A 22,701-nucleotide genomic window follows, 5' to 3' on the forward strand; every position below is an offset into this window, starting at 1 on the left:
CACTAGTCATAATGTGTATGGTTATCTTGTCACTACACTAGTCATAATGTGTATGGTTATCTTGTCACTACACCAGTCATAATGTGTATGGTTATCTTGTCACTACACTAGTCATAATGTGTATGGTTATCTTGTCACTACACTAGTCATAATGTGTATGGTTATCTTGTCACTACACTAGTCATAATGTGTATGGTTATCTTATCACTACACTAGTCGTAATGTGTTTGGTTATCTTGTCATTACAGTAGTCATATTGTGTATGGTTATCTTGTCATTACACTAGTCATAATGTGTATGGTTATCTTGTCACTATACCAGCCATAATGTGTATGGTTATCTTGTCACTACACTAGTCATAATGTGTATGGTTATCTTGTCACTACACTAGTCATATTGTGTATGGTTATCTTGTCATTACACTAGTCATAATGTGTATGGTTATCTTGTCACTATACCAGCCATAATGTGTATGGTTATCTTGTCATTACACTAGTCATAATGTGTATGGTTATCTTGTCACTACACTAGTCATAATGTGTTGGGTTATCTTGTCACTACACTAGTCATAATGTGTTGGGTTATCTTGTCGCTACACTAGTCATAATGTGTATGGTTATCTTGTCATTACACTAGTCATAATGTGTTGGGTTATCTTGTCACTACAGTAGTCATAATGTGTATGGTTGTCTTGTCATTACACTAGTCATAATGTGTTGGGTTATCTTGTCTCTACAGTAGTCATAATGTGTATGGTTATCTTGTCATTATACTAGTCATAATGTGTATGGTTATCTTGTCACTACAGTAGTCATAATGTGTATGGTTATCTTGTCATTACACTAGTCATAATGTGTTGGGTTATCTTGTCACTACAGTAGTCATAATGTGTATGGTTATCTTGTCATTATACTAGTCATAATGTGTATGGTTATCTTGTCACTACAGTAGTCATAATGTGTATGGTTATCTTGTCATTATACTAGTCATAATGTGTATGGTTATCTTGTCACTACAGTAGTCATAATGTGTATAGTTATCTTGTCATTACACTAGTCATAATGTGTATGGTTATCTTGTCACTACACTAGTCATAATGTGTATGGTTATCTTGTCACTACACCAGTCATAATGTGTATGGTTCTCTTGTCATTACACTAGTCATAATGTGTATGGTTATCTTGTCACTACACCAGTCATAATGTGTATGGTTATCTTGTCATTACACTAGTCATAATGTGTTTGGTTATCCTGTCACTACACTAGTCATAATGTGTATGGTTATCTTGTCACTACACTAGTCATAATGTGTATGGTTATATTGTCATTACACTAGTCATAATGTGTTGGGTTATCTTGTCACTACACTAGTCATAATGTGTATGGTTATCCTGTCATTACACCAGTCATAATGTGTATGGTTATCTTGTCATTACACTAGTCATAATGTGTATGGTTATCTTGTCACTACACTAGTCATAATGTGTATGGTTATCTTGTCACTACACTAGTCATATTGTGTATGGTTATCTTGTCATTACACTAGTCATAATGTGTATGGTTATCTTGTCACTACAGTAGTCATAATGTGTATGGTTATCTTGTCATTATACTAGTCATAATGTGTATGGTTATCTTGTCACTACAGTAGTCATAATGTGTATGGTTATCTTGTCATTACACTAGTCATAATGTGTTGGGTTATCTTGTCACTACAGTAGTCATAATGTGTATGGTTATCTTGTCATTATACTAGTCATAATGTGTATGGTTATCTTGTCACTACAGTAGTCATAATGTGTATGGTTATCTTGTCATTATACTAGTCATAATGTGTATGGTTATCTTGTCACTACAGTAGTCATAATGTGTATAGTTATCTTGTCATTACACTAGTCATAATGTGTATGGTTATCTTGTCACTACACTAGTCATAATGTGTATGGTTATCTTGTCACTACACCAGTCATAATGTGTATGGTTCTCTTGTCATTACACTAGTCATAATGTGTATGGTTATCTTGTCACTACAGTAGTCATAATGTGTATGGTTATCTTGTCATTACACTAGTCATAATGTGTTGGGTTATCTTGTCACTACAGTAGTCATAATGTGTATGGTTATCTTGTCATTATACTAGTCATAATGTGTATGGTTATCTTGTCACTACAGTAGTCATAATGTGTATGGTTATCTTGTCATTATACTAGTCATAATGTGTATGGTTATCTTGTCACTACAGTAGTCATAATGTGTATAGTTATCTTGTCATTACACTAGTCATAATGTGTATGGTTATCTTGTCACTACACTAGTCATAATGTGTATGGTTATCTTGTCACTACACCAGTCATAATGTGTATGGTTCTCTTGTCATTACACTAGTCATAATGTGTATGGTTATCTTGTCACTACACCAGTCATAATGTGTATGGTTATCTTGTCATTACACTAGTCATAATGTGTTTGGTTATCCTGTCACTACACTAGTCATAATGTGTATGGTTATCTTGTCACTACACTAGTCATAATGTGTATGGTTATATTGTCATTACACTAGTCATAATGTGTTGGGTTATCTTGTCACTACACTAGTCATAATGTGTATGGTTATCCTGTCATTACACCAGTCATAATGTGTATGGTTATCTTGTCATTACACTAGTCATAATGTGTATGGTTATCTTGTCACTACACTAGTCATAATGTGTATGGTTATCTTGTCACTACACTAGTCATATTGTGTATGGTTATCTTGTCATTACACTAGTCATAATGTGTATGGTTATCTTGTCACTATACCAGCCATAATGTGTATGGTTATCTTGTCACTACACTAGTCATAATGTGTATGGTTATCTTGTCATTACACTAGTCATAATGTGTATGGTTATCTTGTCACTACACTAGTCATAATGTGTTGGGTTATCTTGTCACTACACTAGTCATAATGTGTTGGGTTATCTTGTCGCTACACTAGTCATAATGTGTATGGTTATCTTGTCATTACACTAGTCATAATGTGTTGGGTTATCTTGTCACTACAGTAGTCATAATGTGTATGGTTGTCTTGTCATTACACTAGTCATAATGTGTTGGGTTATCTTGTCACTACAGTAGTCATAATGTGTATGGTTATCTTGTCATTATACTAGTCATAATGTGTATGGTTATCTTGTCACTACAGTAGTCATAATGTGTATGGTTATCTTGTCATTACACTAGTCATAATGTGTTGGGTTATCTTGTCACTACAGTAGTCATAATGTGTATGGTTATCTTGTCATTATACTAGTCATAATGTGTATGGTTATCTTGTCACTACAGTAGTCATAATGTGTATGGTTATCTTGTCATTATACTAGTCATAATGTGTATGGTTATCTTGTCACTACAGTAGTCATAATGTGTATAGTTATCTTGTCATTACACTAGTCATAATGTGTATGGTTATCTTGTCACTACACTAGTCATAATGTGTATGGTTATCTTGTCACTACACCAGTCATAATGTGTATGGTTCTCTTGTCATTACACTAGTCATAATGTGTATGGTTATCTTGTCACTACACCAGTCATAATGTGTATGGTTATCTTGTCATTACACTAGTCATAATGTGTTTGGTTATCCTGTCACTACACTAGTCATAATGTGTATGGTTATCTTGTCACTACACTAGTCATAATGTGTATGGTTATATTGTCATTACACTAGTCATAATGTGTTGGGTTATCTTGTCACTACACTAGTCATAATGTGTATGGTTATCGTGTCATTACACCAGTCATAATGTGTATGGTTATCTTGTCATTACACTAGTCATAATGTGTTTGGTTATCTTGTCATTATACTAGTCATAATGTGTATGGTTATCTTGTCACTACAGTAGTCATAATGTGTATGGTTATCTTGTCACTACACTAGTCATAATGTGTATGGTTATCTTGTCACTACACTAGTCATAATGTGTATGGTTATCCTGTCACTACACCAGTCATAATGTGTATGGTTATCCTGTCACTACACCAGTCATAATGTGTATGGTTATCCTGTCATTACACCAGTCATAATGTGTATGGTTATCTTGTCATTACACTAGTCATAATGTGTATGGTTATCTTGTCATTACACTAGTCATAATGTGTATGGTTATCTTGTCATCACACTAGTCATAATGTGTTTGGTTATCTTGTCATTATACTAGTCATAATGTGTATGGTTATCTTGTCACTACAGTAGTCATAATGTGTATGGTTATCTTGTCATTACACTAGTCATAATGTGTATGGTTATCTTGTCATTACACTAGTCATAATGTGTTTGGTTATCTTGTCATTATACTAGTCATAATGTGTATGGTTATCTTGTCTCTACAGTAGTCATAATGTGTATGGTTATCTTGTCATTACACTAGTCATAATGTGTTTGGTTATCTTGTCATTATACTAGTCATAATGTGTATGGTTATCTTGTCACTACAGTAGTCATAATGTGTATGGTTATCTTGTCATTACACTAGTCATAATGTGTATGGTTATCTTGTCACTACACTAGTCATAATGTGTTGGGTTATCTTGTCACTACGCTAGTCATAATGTGTATGGTTATCTTGTCATCACACTAGTCATAATGTGTATGGTTATCTTGTCACTACACTAGCCATAATGTGTATGGTTATCTTGTCACTACACTAGTCATAATGTGTATGGTTATCTTGTCACTACACTAGTCATAATGTGTATGGTTATCTTGTCATTACACTAGTCATAATGTGTATGGTTATCTTGTCACTACACTAGTCGTAATGTGTATGGTTATCTTGTCATTACACTAGTCATAATGTGTATGGTTATGTTGTCACTACACTAGTCATAATGTGTATGGTTATCTTGTCACTACACTAGTCATAATGTGTTTGGTTATCTTGTCATTACACTAGTCATAATGTGTATGGTTATCTTGTCACTACACTAGTCATAATGTGTATGGTTATCTTGTCATCACACTAGTCATAATGTGTATGGTTATCTTGTCATTACACTAGTCATAATGTGTTTGGTTATCTTGTCATTATACTAGTCATAATGTGTATGGTTATCTTGTCACTACAGTAGTCATAATGTGTATGGTTATCTTGTCATCACACTAGTCATAATGTGTATGGTTATCTTGTCACTACACTAGTCATAATGTGTATGGTTATCTTGTCACTACACTAGTCATAATGTGTATGGTTATCTTGTCATCACACTAGTCATAATGTGTATGGTTATCTTGTCATTACACTAGTCATAATGTGTTTGGTTATCTTGTCATTATACTAGTCATAATGTGTATGGTTATCTTGTCACTACAGTAGTCATAATGTGTATGGTTATCTTGTCATCACACTAGTCATAATGTGTATGGTTATCTTGTCACTACACTAGTCATAATGTGTATGGTTATCTTGTCATCACACTAGTCATAATGTGTATGGTTATCTTGTCACTACACTAGTCATAATGTGTATAGTTATCTTGTCACTACACTAGTCATAATGTGTATCGTTATCTTGTCATCACACTAGTCATAATGTGTATGGTTATCTTGTCATCACACTAGTCATAATGTGTATGGTTATCTTGTCACTACACTAGTCATAATGTGTATGGTTATGTTGTCACTACAGTAGTCATAATGTGTATGGTGATCTTGTCACTACACTAGTCATAATGTGTATGGTTATCTTGTCACTACACTAGTCATAATGTGTATGGTTATCTTGTCATTACACTAGTCATAATGTGTTTGGTTATCTTGTCATTACACTAGTCATAATGTGTATGGTTATCTTGTCACTACACTAGTCATAATGTGTATGGTTATCTTGTCACTACACTAGTCATAATGTGTATGGTTATCTTGTCACTACACTAGTCATAATGTGTATGGTTATCTTGTCACTACACTAGTCATAATGTGTATGGTTATCTTGTCACTGCACTTGTCATAGTTTGTATGGTTATCATGTCACTGCAGTAGTCAGAAAATGAGAAGAATTTGACACATTTTTATTACAGTGGAAGATTTTAGAGAAGAAACTAGATGAAGGTTCAGTATTTACTGAGTATGAACAGATACCAAAGAAGAAAGCTGAGGCTACATACAAGACTGCGCAGAAACTAGAAAATGCAGTCAAAAATAGATTTACTGATGTACTGCCATATGAGGTAAGTAACACTGACAACCACAAAACATCTCATGATACATTATCACATTATGAAAGTAGATGACCATGTTTTCGTTAAGGGAACACAAGTAGGGAAAATGTATCTGGGTTTCCATGATGTTTTACAGGGATTACCCACCATAATTATAATATGGTATGATATTTTACCAAACATCCGCCCCCTGTTACTGGGGTTTCCAACCTTGAGATAAACAATGAGACACTAACTGAGTGTACCCTCTAAGCCAATTACACAATTTCTAGTTACGTACCAAAACTTAATGTTCCCTATCTCTTACTATGACTCACAAGAAATGCCAGTTTTTGCTCGCAACAACAAAATTTGGCCATCAGCACTGCACTAACTGAACCCATCCTAGTATTATAAACAACATCACACCCTTGTACAGCATGCAGTGCATTAATGCTGGTCCATCGGTCTGAGACCAACAGATTTCCGTTCGAACCGAAGGTTTTTCAGAATTACAACAACTTGTTTGTCAGTCCTTATGACCAATTCGAATTTGGAGTAAAAATAACAGCTATTCAAAGATATATTCAATTTCACCTACATGAATCTGTGTTACCTATTTTACTCTCGTTCAAGTCAAATTAACCTGTCAAGCAACAGAGCTAGCTCACTACTTGTGTTGCTGTCAATGTTGATATCGTGTCTACATATGACGTAGCATACAGTATTTACTTTATGAAATTATGTTAGCAAACACCCGATTGGTTGAATTTTTCTAATTATTTGTGTCTTGACATTCAGACTCATTTTACTCATTCAGCGCATGCGTCTTTCTCTGCCATATAATAATCACTGTTGTAAAGGTTACTGTTCGAAGTATTGAAATTTTTAACATATTTGAGACAGTTCCACGTTGTATTTATAAGTATGTCACGATATTTAGAAAGCGGCAATGAGCTTCCAAATAAAAAGGCGAAACAGACACAGTTTTTTAAGGCTGGTATTAAAGGAAGTATATGTTACCAGGTTCCCCGATCAATTTACCGGAGTTCCCCATGTGTGTGTGGCCTTGATCAAAGCAAAACAATGGAAAACATATAAAATACTTCGAAAATAGCATTTTGTCTAATAAAGAAGGCAAGTATTAAAGCTTCGTAAAATATCTCCAGTATGATAGTAATTTTTTTTGTAAAAACAGTAAAAAAAATAATGCTTAGTCTGAATGTTTTCATTTTGATACATATGATAATGTACTTCCTGTCGTAATCAACATATAAACTTAGACACTAAATGTTGCAATTTTTGTATCCTGAAAATTACTGCATCATGCCAAACACGGGTTCATAGTAGATGGACACAGGAGAGTGCAGTCAACACATCACGCTCCCATGTCAAAAAAACTCACACTGTAAGACATGTTTAGTCATAGTTCTCTTCATCATGTTCAGAATTTTACTACAACTGAACTGAAGGTTCAGTAGTGCTATAGGCATGGCAAAGTGTCTGTCTGTCTGTCTGTCTGTCTGTCTGTGTGTGTGTGTGTGTGTGTGTGTGTGTAAACAACTTAAAGTCAAAAACTGCTGGACCGATTGCTTTGATATTTGGTGGTCATGTTACTTCTGGTGTCTAGTTGGGAAATTGTTCAAAGGGATTGCATCAGAGATGTGGGGTTTGGGTTAAAAAATGTGATTTTTGGTCCAAAAACTTAAACTCCAAAACTACTGGCCAGATTGGCATGAAATTTGAGAGGATGCATCTGTGGGTGTATAGATGAAGAAATGTTAAGCATATAATGATCTCATCAGTAATATGCAAATTCGATGTAAAAATGTGAATTTTGGTCAAAAATTTATATCTCAAAAAGTACTTAGTCAATGAGACTGAAACTTGGTGAGATGTTTCTAGAAGTGTTATTCTGCATAGTTTCTTCAAAATATTTTAACACAATTGGCCCTAGCAACCATGACCAAGCTCTTAGCAACAACCAAATGGCAGTATATTTTGCTCAAATAACAACAGGGATTAATAGACAATTGAACAAACATTCAAAAAATGTATGTAAATTTGCCTAGCAACAAGACCACGCCCATAGCAACAGTCAAATAATCACGTACATTGCAAAGATAACAGGAATTGAAAGACAAATGAATAAACATTCAATAAATGTAGTGCTTTAGTAAGCACGGGGGCTGTTCATTGAAAGACGACAAAACTGTTTCATGTCAGTGTGTGTGGATGGAAATTGAAATAAAGCAAATACATAGTTTTCAAGAGGGATAGTTGTCCGACATAACTTTGTGCTCTGATGAATTTGTGGGTTACAAATGAAAATCTCTACTCACAGAGTCAAAAAACTACTTGGATGCGAATCCAAAATTTGCTTCCAAGTTAAATTTTGACTTAGTGAGTGGAAATTTTCAATTGTAAGAACAGATTGATGAAATAAAAGTGGATAGTAAACAATTTGATGTACTATCTTTTATTTTAGTATATCAAAAAGATATGTTGTATCATATTAAAGTTCAAAATCATTTGATCTGGAAGGGGGGGAGGTAGCTAAATGGTCCAAAATTGAACAGTTGCGGGGCAAAGTGCTAGATCTAGCACTTCACCACTTTTTGACAAAGTGCTAGATCTAGCACTTCGTCAGTTTTCGCCAAAGTGCTAGATCTAGCACTTCGCCAGAAAACAACGAAGTGCGGGACTGTAAACAACGAAGTGCCTCCAACGGCTTGATATAATATGGTTGTTCGCACGATAAACGTCACACACATGCGTCATGTCAGTAGTCCGTGTACGTGGTCGTGTGGCGCATGATCGACTCCAAAACATATCTTTGGCCGATTGTAATAACGACACGATTTATCTGAAGTTTGTTAAATGTTTGCCGAGTAAAACGGTCGGTTGAAAGTTCACGTTGCCGTACGTACGGTTGTGTCCCGGGGGTTGTGTGTTCTGTTACAAACATGCATGCCTTGTCAATACCTCGCGGTGGATGGACTTGCGCGATCACAGAAACAAGTGTTATTATTTTACCCCTTTCATATACAATTGGCTAAAACACGTCAATATCATCGATATTATCGACATTGTATTGTATTCTGATAGAAACATTCTGATACATATCTCGGGAGTGCCTGTGGGCGGGACTGTACTTCAGAATCTGCAATCTACTCTGTAAACAAGGACTAGCCCCTCAGTATTTCTTGAAGTTGTACCATGTCTATTTTAGAGCGGGAAAGATATATCAATCATAACGTCTTGAAATAAATTTGAAAATCACTGAACTCTTTATCCAGTATCCATCTTTCAGTATAATCAATCACCTGTGTGCTTATTTTCATTCTAATCTATGAAGTAGTAGCACAAGAATATTGTGCAAAATCATGTCCGATAACTCTGGTGATTTACACGAGGTAGATCGCGCCTCTGGGGACACATTTATTCTATAAAATCTTTAAAATTTCTCCAAACTGTTTGAACGGATAGTTTTATTTTGTTGATCTCTCTGAAATGACAAAATCAATATGGGGGTCATTGTGTTTATTTTAAAACAAACCAACACCCGTTTCTTTCCCCCGGATCCTGGATTTGGCAGCCATGCGGGATTCTAAAAAGATAAGTTTGACAATATGCACTTTATTTTCGGGATGCATTCCATATTACATGTAACTTGCGATGTGCTTTTAAGACATACTATAGTCGTTCCCACTTATCACAACCCTCCCTATGAGCTCCCACAATCTTTCTCGTATAAACCATTTCCTATTGCTATTTCTCGAACGGTCGTCATCTGTATTTCCTACTTTTGTTAATGATATGCAATCCAGTTCACGAAGTGACGTTTTAAATTACTGCTCTACGATCCTCAGCGTCACTACGCTAATTTTCAATTAAGGTTTATTTGCATAAACTAGGCCACTGGCCTTTCGTTACATTTCACAGCCTCATAAGCTTCATAGGTTCAAAGGTTACTTTACAAAAAAAAGAAATTTCATAAATTAGATCACTGTACACATCGATAGCATTACAAAACAAAAAAAATTATATTTCTCTATTATTTTGTCTTTTCTTAAAGCTTTTGAAAATAAATTTAGCCAGTCCAATGGTTTCATATCTGTCTTTTGTCTGCATAAGTTTAATAAACGTGTAATAGATTCTGTTTTCTAAATGGTGGGGCAAAATATACTTGGTTCGTAATTCCTCAGAGAAGGGGCATGTCAAAATAAAATGGAATTCATCATCTACCTCACTTTTAGTGCAAAATTTACAAATTCTGTCATTTCTTTCTATATTCAGCTGTCTTCCTTTTACACATACCAGTTGGCTATCACATGAACATCTAATACGTGCAATAGCTGAAATAAGATATTTGTCTGGTAAATCTGTAATGTATTTCTCTGGTTCTAAAAGTGACTTAAAGTTTCTGTAGTGATAAAGTGTTTTATCCTCTTGAATATTAGTATGCCATTCCTGGTGTGCTACTTCAATGACTCTTGACATAAATAATGACAAAAAATATTCTTGATTGGCTACCTCTTGAGCCATCCATGCATAATTAAAACCATATCTTTGCAATAAGTTGCGAACATGACTTGCCCAAGTTATTTTACCTTGTCCGTCCAAATTGTATAACATTTTATAGGCCCTACAGGGAAGCCTTGAGTTATCCATGTGAATCAAAATTAACCAATATTTAATACAACGTTTAATACAATCAACAAAAAGAGGCATTCTACCACATTCACCCAACACTGCATTACTGGAGGTATTTGTTCTAACACCAATAAGTTTACGACAATATTTTAACTGCACCCTCTCAATACTCAAGTACTCTTTGTAACCCCAGATTTCTGAAGCATAAATTAAAATTGGTTTCACCATAGAATCAAAAAGTTTAAAGTTTAGAGCTAGGGAAAAGTTTCTAAGTTTCATGCTAAATTTTCGTAGAATTAACATATTTTTATTTGCTTGTTGGGCGAGAGTGGTGACTGCCTTTCCCCAACAACCCCTACATGAAAATAACATTCCAAGGTATTTATAGTAACTTACACAGGCAATCTTTTTACCATCATAAAACCATTTTTCTTTTTGGGCTAGGGTACCTCCTCCCTTGAATACAACTATTTTTGTTTTGTCTAGATTTACTTTAAGTTTCCATTTCAAACAATAACATTGCAAAACGTTGATGAGTCTTTGTAAGCCATAGACAGTATTTGAAAACAATACAATATCATCAGCAAACATTAATAGAAAAAGATCACACAGTTCGTCAATTTGGATTCCTGAGTATTCTGACGTTGTGATGCATTTTTGGAGTTCACTAATAAATAACACAAATAACAGTGGACTGAGCATACATCCTTGTCTTACGCCAACGTTGCAACTAAAAAAGTCTGTCATTTGGTCTTCCACTCTGACACATGATTTAACGTCAGCATATATACTCTTGATAATAGTGAACATTTTACCCCCTACCTCACTAGAACTTAGTTTATAAAATAATCTTTTATGGTCTACACTGTCAAATGCTTTTTGAAAGTCAACAAATAAACAATAAAATGGTAATCTCTTTCTAGTTAAATGTTTTTGTATTAATGCACTTAAAACAAAAATGTTATCTATAGTACTATATTTCTTACGAAAACCTGCCTGCTCTTCTGGAATATTACTAGTATGCTCAGCCCATCTGTAAAGCCTTTTGTTCAAAATTCCAGTAAAGATCTTGCTGAAAATACTGAGCAGAGTGATTCCCCTATAGTTTCCTGGGTTATTTGGGTCCCCTTTTTAGCACAACTGAACTGAAAGGTTCAGTAGTGCTATAGGCATGGCAAAGTGTCTGTCTGTCTGTCTGTCTGTCTGTCTGTGTGTGTGTGTGTGTGTGTGTGTGTATGTGTGTAAACAACTTAAAGTCAAAAACTGCTGGACCGATTGCTTTGATATTTGGTGGTCATGTTACTTCTGGTGTCTAGTTGGGAAATTGTTCAAATGAAAGTGATTGCATCAGGGATGTGGGTTTTGGGTCAAAAAATGTGATTTTTGGTCAAAAAACTTAAACTCAGAAACTACTGGGCAGATTGGTGCGAAATTTGGTGGGAACATTCTTAAGGGGGTGTAAAGTAAGATTTGTTCATGACGGGATGATTCCATCAGTGATATGCAAATTAGGGCTGAAAATGTGTCTTTTTGGTTGAAAATCTATAATTCCAAAACCACTGAGCAGATTGGGCTGAAATTTAATGGAAATGCATTTAGGGATGTATGGACGAAGATATGTTAAGCATACCATGATTCCATGAGTGATATGGAATTAAGGTGTAAAAATGTGAATTTTGGTCAAAACTTATATCTCAAAAAATACTAAGTGAATGAGTTTGAAACTTGGTGAGATGTTTCTAGAAGTGTTATTCTTTGTCATTGCTTTTCCTCAAAAATCTTCAACTCTGAAATTACCCAGTAGATTGAGCTTAACTTTGTTGAGAATGTGTAGATTTGTCCTCATTAATAGCTGACACAGTGAGAACAGTACATTGTTAATTAACTATAATGTTTACTTTACTATTTCCTCTGGTGGTAAAGCCTGTAGCATGGCCAGTTTGGTTTATGACTGGATTATGTAATATATTGTAAGACAGCTGTTTCATCACCTACCCATATAAACTGAATGTAGCTGGCCTTTACAATATTACAATAAGACAACCAAGAAAGATAAACCTGTTATATTGGTATGACTTGGTTCCAAATTGATTTAAAAAAATAAAGAAGTACAAAACCTTGTAGACACATCCCTTTAAAGTTTGATTAGGATGTTGCTATACTTGTCTTGTACACTTCCAACATAGGATGGCTGGATTATGATGATGGAAATTAGGTATGAAAATTTTGTTTTGGTTACAACTTTAAATCTTCAAAAAATTATATATCTATCATTGCCCTGAACATGAAGTTGTGCAGCAACGCAATATTTGCGCTATTTTTTATATATTGGTATAATAATCCCCTTTGCCCACCCTTCTGGGAAAATTCCTGAGTCAAAAATTTTATTGATAACTTTGTTCATCAGTGGCAACAATACTCCTTCTGTGGTTTTACTATCGATTGCGTTGAGGCGTCCCGTTTGAGGGAAGTAGATACATCGTGATAACCAAGGCCTTGATAACTCTTAATTGAGGAAATATCACCAGGGGAGTTTTGGACATGCCGGGAAGTCAGTATCAAAACAAATACACACTATCAATGCACATCGTCCCGCTCATAAATACATTATGTAACAATGTTTCATCAAACTAACACATGAGGACTATTCGCAAAATTCAAAACAACAAACTTTAATACTTGAAAAAAGTAACAACAAAACAAAGCTGAACTACTAGAACCTTCGCTTATTTAAGTTATTGTAATGTATAACGACAAAAGTGCGTCAGTGGACACATGAACACAAGTTCACAACTGACAACTGTTACAAGTGTTACAAAAATCAACATCTGAATTCGAGTATGATCAATGTTGCGGCATGCAGTCATCCATGAAGCAACCCGCTAATTTGGCAACGGATACCCACTACATGCAGGGATTATTTCAAATTAAACTATGTCACTAATTATACAGTAATACATAGCCAGTAATGGTAAAACTAAGAACAAAACAAGCATTTCAACATGTGCAATATACAAATCCAGAACACAAGTTTTTTACAGGCGGTTGTTGTGGAGGTGGTTCCAATGGCAACGGTGGTGCGGGCAAATTATTACTTGCGGGTGATGACACGGTTGCAGCATGCATTGGAGGTGTTTGATTATGGTAAACAGGCGGTGAATTCCAACCATACTGATATGGGTAGTATGGATACATATATGGTTGAGGGTAATAGCGAAGTGTTGGCGTTGGCGTTGTCGTTGTCGTTGTCGTATTAACCGATTCTCTGTGGTCCGACTTCGGAAAAAGTCACGTCTGAAGTTATTTCACTCACAGTGGAGACAGGAGACTTTTCACAAACCGAGCTTATTGTTGGTGTAGACGTCATTGACGGTATCTGTAGTTGATATTTCGTGGGGGTTTTCTCTATCAGTAACTCAACAGGACTTTTTTTATTTTTCGGGTTTTCTCCAGTGAGGCGGGACGTTTCTGTTGCAATGATCGTTTTAAAAGTTTCCATCGCTATGTCCAAATTGGCGGGAACTTTTCCCTTGTAGTGCCTGTTCAGTATGCCTATGTCTGCCTGCAGTTGCAAATTATACAGACGCCGTCCAGTAGAATCAATCATATACTTTTCAGGATTAGAACGCACTAAATATGGTTCAATCCTCTTACTGAAACTGTTATTCACTCTTTCATAGGCTTTCAACTTTACATCAAGCTCCGTCTCCATTCGTCTAACATCCTTTCCTATTTTGTCCATTTCTTGATGTACTGAATTAACTTCACTGTGTTCATCTTTGTGATTTTCAATTTCTCCACACTGGGCGGCTGATTCACACGACATATTTGGACAATTGGCTTTATTGTGTCCGGTACCACGGAGGTGACAGTTGAGGCAGCGCTTCTTGCGCTTATCAACATACACTGATTGCTCGTACTTTCGTTTCAAACTAATATATGTTTCTTGGTACTCTTCATATTCATTCCTCTTTGTATGAAGTTCGGTCTTTTTTGTATCTATATCTATTTCCATTGGTGACCGATACATACAACGTTCGTTAGCAGTTTCATATAGTTCTCCACGCGGCGAACTTGTTTTCTCAAGTCCAGAAGCAGGATGATTTTGCGATATCGCTGACGAAAACAAACGACGTGTTGATGACCCATCACTTTTCCCTGGCCGTGGCATTTTCTTGTTAAACGGAGAGGCACCGTCTACAACATGAAAATGAATAGTAGCTACGTCAGATGACAGAGATCGGCGTGCAACCTTCATAATCCTTGAAAATGAGGAGTCAGTTGCGTCGATCCAGAGGCCATTACTCTGGTAACATAATCGGATGCATTCCATACGGCAGATATACGATATTTTGCTTCTCAGAAATTCAATGAATCCCGTGCACCCCATCTCCATTAGATCAATGGCCTTGACATCAATTGGGGTACATCGCTCCTCACCATAGTATGAGTAATGGACGATTATTTCAAGTTCGTCATGGTCTCCACTGAAAGATTTTGACAAGGCCATGGTAACAGGCAGAACTAAATGTAAAATTACTGAGATAAACTTGACGGATAAAGTTTGTGATTGACAAGCTAGTAACTTTTTGCTAGCCAGAGCCGGAAATTATTTGCGTATACACCGGACCATTCCATTATTATTTGGTGGCACAAGTTTAAGCTTATTGTAAATTGAGGGGGAAAATATGTTCTGTTTTAATTCTACCAGTATTTTTCTGACTTTTGTACACTTTATGATTTTTCTTGTTGAATTATTTACACCTGAGCAAGGTTTCCTACTATCAATGGTATGCCGAAGTACTAAGTCTCAGTTAGTCTCAGCCACTCTGAAAAGTAGACTGGCCATGAATTTCTGAACACGTGTACAACTAATTTTACGACTCCGTCAATATTTACATGTAAGTTCCGAAGCAAAACACACGCACTTGTACTCAGTAATTCACTTGTAAGGCGCGAAAATGGAACGGGAGTCGAACAGAGGAAGAGTGTATACTGTGGGATTTCCACTTAGTACAGATTATAGAAAACTAGTAGTTCAGTCGTTGCAGGAAGTCGGAGCAAACAGTTTAACTGGAGAGGTGCCTCGGGGGAAAGTTACCGAAGTTGCACAAAAAACTAAAGTTGCCAGGAAGACTGTTATGAAAATATGGATGAAGTTTTGTGAAGACGGGAACATTGAACCGTTAACTAAACGTCACACTGGTGGAAAAGAAAGAAAGTTAACTGAACAGGATGTGTTATATATTGAAATGATGAAGATTACTTTGACCGAGATACAGGAAAGATTATTACAGAATGCTAATATCCGAATTTCAACGTCACGGCTTTGTCGATATATCAAGTATAAGATCGGTGACAAAGAATGGACACGTAAACGAATGTGCAAACAAGCAGTTGAAAGATTTACCGAACGTAACATGATGTACACACAGGCGTATTTAGACTTTCTGGCTGATTGTGACCCTTTTACTGTCAAGTTTATGGATGAATCCGGCATACAGATGCCTAGTTTAGGACATCGGTCTTATGGCCATTCAGAAAAGGGTGAAATATGCATAGAAATACAACGTTATGCGAAGTCTCCTAACGTCACTTTGAATATGTTAGTTGGTATCAATGGCATCTGCTATGCTAACGTAATTCCAGGGGCTTCGAATACTGAGACATTTCTGCAATTTTTTGAGGAAGCATCGCGTGCTCATTCGGCGGATGGCGAGCCAGCAATTCGACCAGGGGATGTAATCATTGTCGACAATTGTCCTATTCATCACCATGAAGGAGGTCGCGCACTTGCACAATTTCTAGAAAATATGGGAGCGGAGTATGTTTTTACTCCGACATACTCTCCGGACATAAACCCTGTTGAATATTTATTCAATGACTTGAAGATACGATTGAAAAGAGAACGTTATCGGAATATGCTACGCCAGAACATTGAATTCTCCGTGTACCATGCTCTCGAATCTATCAACGCGGTGGATTGCTATGGCTACTACCGTCATGTCGGGATTTTCCGCATGTAAACATTGAACCAACCGGCAGCCTGTGTCAGTCCTGAGATCTCATTTACCTCGTTTTACGTTGAATTATTCCCAGGAGCATTTTCTTTCAGTTACGAGTGGACGGTATTTTGATATATTCCGTTTTTTCAGTAACGTTTAGTTTTGAAGTTTTACCACGAGTGTTATTATTACCTTGCTATTTGATACTTTGTATATTGAGTAAATTTCGTCAACTTGCTGTTAGAGACTCGTGTCTAAAAAGCGAAGTCATGGAGCATCGCCAATGAGTGAAATACGTTTACATAAATGCACAAGTTATGAAAGATCATGGTGTTGAGATGGCCTGTTTTCTTACATATAGTGTGTGTGTGTGTGTGTGTGTGTGTGTGTGTGTTTGAGAACCAAACAAAACAATCATACATTTATTTTGCAATGATTGAAAAATCAAAACATGGGAGCTGAACTGGTATCATTGACTCTTTTGTTAGTATGATAAACAGACAGGGTGTTTTGATTTCCAACAGTGCCGCTATCTTTGACACCCTACTTAACAGACCCCACTGGTGAAATCTACACAGAATAGTGTTGTCAAGACCGCAATTATCCCTATGTATGTAGTTGCCTAGAACGGGACGGCTCAACGCAATCGATAGTAAAGAACTCCCCCACCAGCTGGTCTGGGCCAGCTGATTTATTATTCTTTAAATGTTTAATACTTTGCATAATTTCATCATTTGTAATTGGCTCATTCAAAATATTAGTTTCATCATCATGTGAATGTTCATCTTGGGAATCACTCTGCTCAGTAGAAAACAATTCATTTTCAAAATCATTTCCATCATCCTCATTTGCATTTAAAAGTGAGGCAAAGTGAGTTGCCCAATCCGAAATACCGATGGAATTTTGTGGGCTGCCAGAATATTTGTACCCTTTGAGAATCTTCCACAATGCATTCATATTTTGTTCTTCTTTTAGCTTTTCTTTTTGTGTATCTTGATAAAGTTTAAATTTATCCTTACAAATTTTGGAATATTCATTTCTAACTTTACAATATTCAGTATAGTCTCTATCACTGCCAGATACTCTAAATTTCTTTAGACAGTAGAATTTTTTATCTCTCAGTTTTTTACAATCATTATCATACCATTTTGATTGCTGATGGCAATGTCTGTCCTTCTTAGCCTTGTATGGTAAAAACATCCTTGCTCTATTTCCTGCTTCTTGAAGAAGTTCTGACAAGTCATTTACTGCTTGGTTTACATCTGTTTCAACTAGTTGTTGTAATTCATTTATTTTATCCTGGGTACTATGCAATGTGAAAAAGTCTCGAAAGGTACCACTAGCATCTTCTTTCCATTTGTATACCCCTTTAATAATATTTTCAGAGTTTTCTGAGATTGGACGATCATTTATAGAGTAATTACACCTCATACTGAACACCAGCGGAAAGTGATCAGAACCTAATATTGTTGGGATTTCAAAACTAGAAATATATTCAAATAAACTACTAGATGCACATACATAATCCACAGTGCTCCTACCCCTGTTTGCAATACAAGAAAAATTACCGTCCTTATCTCCCAGTACTCGACCATTTAGAAAATGAACTGCCAAGGAACAACACAAAGAGATTAAGCTTGTACCAAAATTATTAACTACTAAATCTTTTGCCTTCCTTGGTAAACAAAAGTGATCTGATACATAGTCTTCTGGTATACCATTGACAAATTCAGTATCATCATCAAGGATGTAATCTGCTAAAGTTCCACATCTAGCGTTAAAATCCCCAGCTAATAAAAAATTTGCATCAGTATGCTCAGCTTTTATTTCAGACAATTTGTCTTCCAAATTTTCTATTCCATTGTTATAGTTTACTGAGTCATAAAACGTAGCACCTTCTGGGGGGATGTAGGTAAAACCTAGGATACAACCTTTATCAAAACCCCAAAATTCTTTTTTCAGTCTTACAATCACTGAATCCTGCAAGTCACATTTTATTTCGCTTACTCCATCTTGGTACTTTGATTTAACTAAAACAATACAGCCACCACTATAGCGACCTCTTTGTGTTGTTCTTTGTCTGCAGCAACAAAACAATTTGTAGCCTGGAAAACTTTTTTCAAATTCACAAACCTCCCTACCCCAAGTTTCAACAAAACTAATTATATCAAACCTATAACAAAAATTTATAAACTCAGGGTTCTTTACTTTGTTTTTGAGACCCTGAACATTCCAACAACACATGTTTACCTTGTCCAATGTCATTGAAAGTGCAGTTGGAGGTTGTTCGCTGTGTCGGCCATGGCCACACCCCTATTTATGTCTTTGCGGTGTGATAGGCATAACTTGATTCAAGTTTTCATCAACCTTATATACCACCGTTACATTATTCTTTGTTACAATGAGTTTATCATACCTAACTGTTGCTTTTATAGATTCATCGTCTCTTATCAGTTCACGTCTTTCAGTAAACAGTTTCTTTCTTAGTCCCCTTACTCTTCCAGAGAAATCTTCGTCCACTGTGATATTTGATCCGGCCAGCTTACTACGCTAATTGTAGCATCATGAAGTCACTTCCTCTGGACCGAACCAAACTATAACCGATGGCTATTATTATTATTTCCCACATTGGATATAATTTCTGAGCGAACGGGAATTACATAAGGGACGATATTGAAGTTGGTGATTGTCTAGGAATGCAAAAAAATTCCGATAAACAGTAATGTCGTGATGGTTTACTTGAGATCTGGCAAAGTCATGGATTATTTATTGTCGTTGTTTCAGTCAAGAAGTTGGCAGTACCAAGTATATGGAATTTACAAAACAGTAGTAACGGGTTATCTATAGATTTCTATCAAAATATTAACAGCAATGAAGGGCTGAAATTAAAATTGTTCACACGAATATGTTTTCGCACTTATGTTTTCGATAGCAATATTTTTTGTCATCTATTAACGATCTGATAATACTGAAAGAAGTGAATCTATTCAATAGAAATATAGTGAACGTGATATAAACTTACACCCAGACTTTATTTTCGTGTTCAACGATCAAGAAAAATCTTCGCTCTCGCATCTAGACACACACTACCCCCCCCCCCACACACACACACCCCAAGAAATTCAGTTTTCTTTTATATTATTTCTTTGTCATGCAATGTTACAAATGTCACTGCCATTAAATCTGCAGTATGAAGTCTGTGACGCACGCCGAACTAAATGTTTCTACTTCCTGAAATCTTCGAAGTTTCGACTGTGTATGGGAGTGCGTTATTTGACATGAACAGCTGTCCAAAATGGCGGTCTGCGGTTGTTGGTAGTGGTGTCAAGCCGTTGTAAGGAGTACAAAACGTGGAAGGGAAACGACCACGTGCTGTAGTTTTCGACGCATAGAACATCGAAAAAGTACAAAACTGAACGTTACTAAAAATCACGAAGTAGAAACTTGTTTGTGCATTGGCAAAACATATGGAAAATCAAACTCTAAGGTCGTTTAACACGGGAAGTAACATTTTACACTGAGAGTATAAACATGTCCATTACCGGTATAACATGACATATTTACCGATGACCCAGCACTTTGCCACACTTTGCCACTCTTTGTTGAAGTGCTAGATCTAGCACTTCGCCACTTTTTGGCAAAGTGCTAGATCTAGCACTTTAGCGAAAACTGACGAAGTGCTAGATCTAGCACTTTGCCCCGCAACTGTTCCGATTTTGAATTCTTTGTTACATGAGGGGGGTGATAGATACAGGTTGTGAACTGCATTGAGTATGGACCAGCAGTTTTCCGTAAGGACCGGCAGCTTTTGCTGCCTGTCAGTCCTTATGACCAGTAGTCATTTTTAGCACAACTGAACTGAGGTTCAGTAGTGCTATAGGGATCGCCCGGCGTCTGTCTGTCTGTCTGTCTGTCTGTGTGTGTGTGTGTGTATGTGTGTAAACAACTTAAACTCAAAAACTGCTGAACCGATTGCCATGATATTTGGTGGGTCCATTACCTTGGGTGTCTAGTTGGGAAATTGTTCAAATCAAAATGATCGCATCACAGATGTGTGATTTGGGTCAAAAAATGTGATTTTTGGTCAAAAAACTTAAACTCAGAAACTACTGGGCAGATTGGTGCGAAATTTGGTGGGAACATTCTTAAGGGGATGTAAAGTAAGATTTGTCCATGACGGGATGATTCCATCAGTGATATGCAAATTAGGGCTAAAAATGTGTCTTTTTGGTTAAAAATCTATAATTCCAAAACTACTGAGCAGATTGGGCTGAAATTTAATGGGAATGTATCTAGGGATATATGGACAAAGAAATATTAAGCATACCATGATTCCATGAGTGATATGCAAATTAGGTGTAAAAATGTTCATTTTTGGTCAAAACTTATATCTCAAAAAGTACTTGGTCACCGAGTCTGAAACTTGGTGAGATGTTTCTGCATGTTATTCTTCAAAATATTTTGACAAAATTGGCCCTAGCAACCATGACCACGCCCTTAGCAACAACCAAATGGCAGTATATTTTGGTCAAATAACAACATCATACGATAGGCAAATGAATAAACATTCAAAAAATGTATGCAAATACCGTAGCAACCATGACCACGCCCATAGCAACAGCCAAACGGTCGTGTATTTCACAAAGATAACAGGGATTAATAGACAATTGAATAAACGTTCAAAAAATGTATGTAAATTTGCCTAGCAACAAGACCACGCCCATAGCAACAGCCAAATAATCATGTATATTGCAAAGATAACAACAGGAATAGAAAGACAAATGAATAAACATTCAAAAAATGTATGTAAATATGCCTAACAACAAGACCACGCCCATAGCAACAGCCAAATAATCACATATATTGCAAAGATAACAACAGGAATAGAAGACAAATGAATAAACATTCAAAAAATGTATGTAAATATGTCTAGCAACAAGACCACATCCATAGCAACAGCCAAATGATAGCATATATCGTAAAGATAGCAACATGGTTGGATAGTCATTCACCAAATGAACACTTATTGTTCGCATGTTAGCATTTTTAAAAACTGTACAGTTGTGCTACAATGCCATTGGCGGTATTTTACCTTAATTTCACAAACTGCCTTTGTATACAGCTGACAAATCAACTGAACCCATCCTAACATCAAACTCTTGTAGCATGCTGACAAATCAAAGTAAACCCATTAGTAATAGTAGTAAAGTATACATGTAAAGTGAAAAGAATGAGTAATTAGATTTGATTTGATTTGAATTGATTGTGTGTTAGTAGAGTTAAGCACTAGTGGTTATACAAATGTCAAAGTAATGATTAAACTTTGCAGGTTGTGTTACCATTATCAAATGTAATAACCGTACTTAGGGACGATATCAAAATCAAACACACCGTAATTACGTGTCCTCCTAGCGACGAGTAGCTCCTCGTAGCTCTGATGTCTCCTCGTAGCTCTGATGTACTACGTGAAACAGGAGATAATGAGGTATTCAAGTTCATGAATTACTGACAATAGATAATTAGTTCACTTTTCTTTGTTTCCCGTAAAGATATCGTCTTTGAGCGTAGATACACATAATTTTTTATCGCCAACACACAATAGATAGTGATTCTCACCTTCCGTGTTTCCAATGATGACATCGTCTTCTATCGTAGTTGGCCGTAGTTTGTCATAATTTTCAATCGTCAAAAAAACCCACATACTCCAGCCAGTAATGTGCTGATGAAACTAGTACTGTACATGTTGTTATGACTGCAAGTTCATGGGCGATATTCATCAAAAAACAATTAGGTACACTGTACACATGAAATCAAAGTTTCAATATTCAGTAAATCTTTTACAACGTACATGGCGGT

The 22,701-nt window shown here is 36.1% G+C and overlaps 1 protein-coding gene across 1 annotated transcript in view; it reads left to right on the forward strand.

Annotated features, from left to right (window-relative positions):
* The window catches only part of LOC144447954 (tyrosine-protein phosphatase non-receptor type 21-like), a 148,098-nt gene that overhangs the window by 102,288 nt on the left and 23,109 nt on the right, over positions 1-22,701 (forward strand). Inside the window, exon 11 of the mRNA XM_078138079.1 lies at positions 6,065-6,214. Within this exon, the coding sequence (XP_077994205.1) occupies positions 6,065-6,214 (150 nt within the window). The remainder of the gene's footprint in view (positions 1-6,064; positions 6,215-22,701) is intronic.

The sequence above is a fragment of the Glandiceps talaboti genome, chromosome 2, assembly GCF_964340395.1.
Source record: "Glandiceps talaboti chromosome 2, keGlaTala1.1, whole genome shotgun sequence".
Lineage (NCBI taxonomy): Eukaryota > Metazoa > Hemichordata > Enteropneusta > Spengelidae > Glandiceps > Glandiceps talaboti.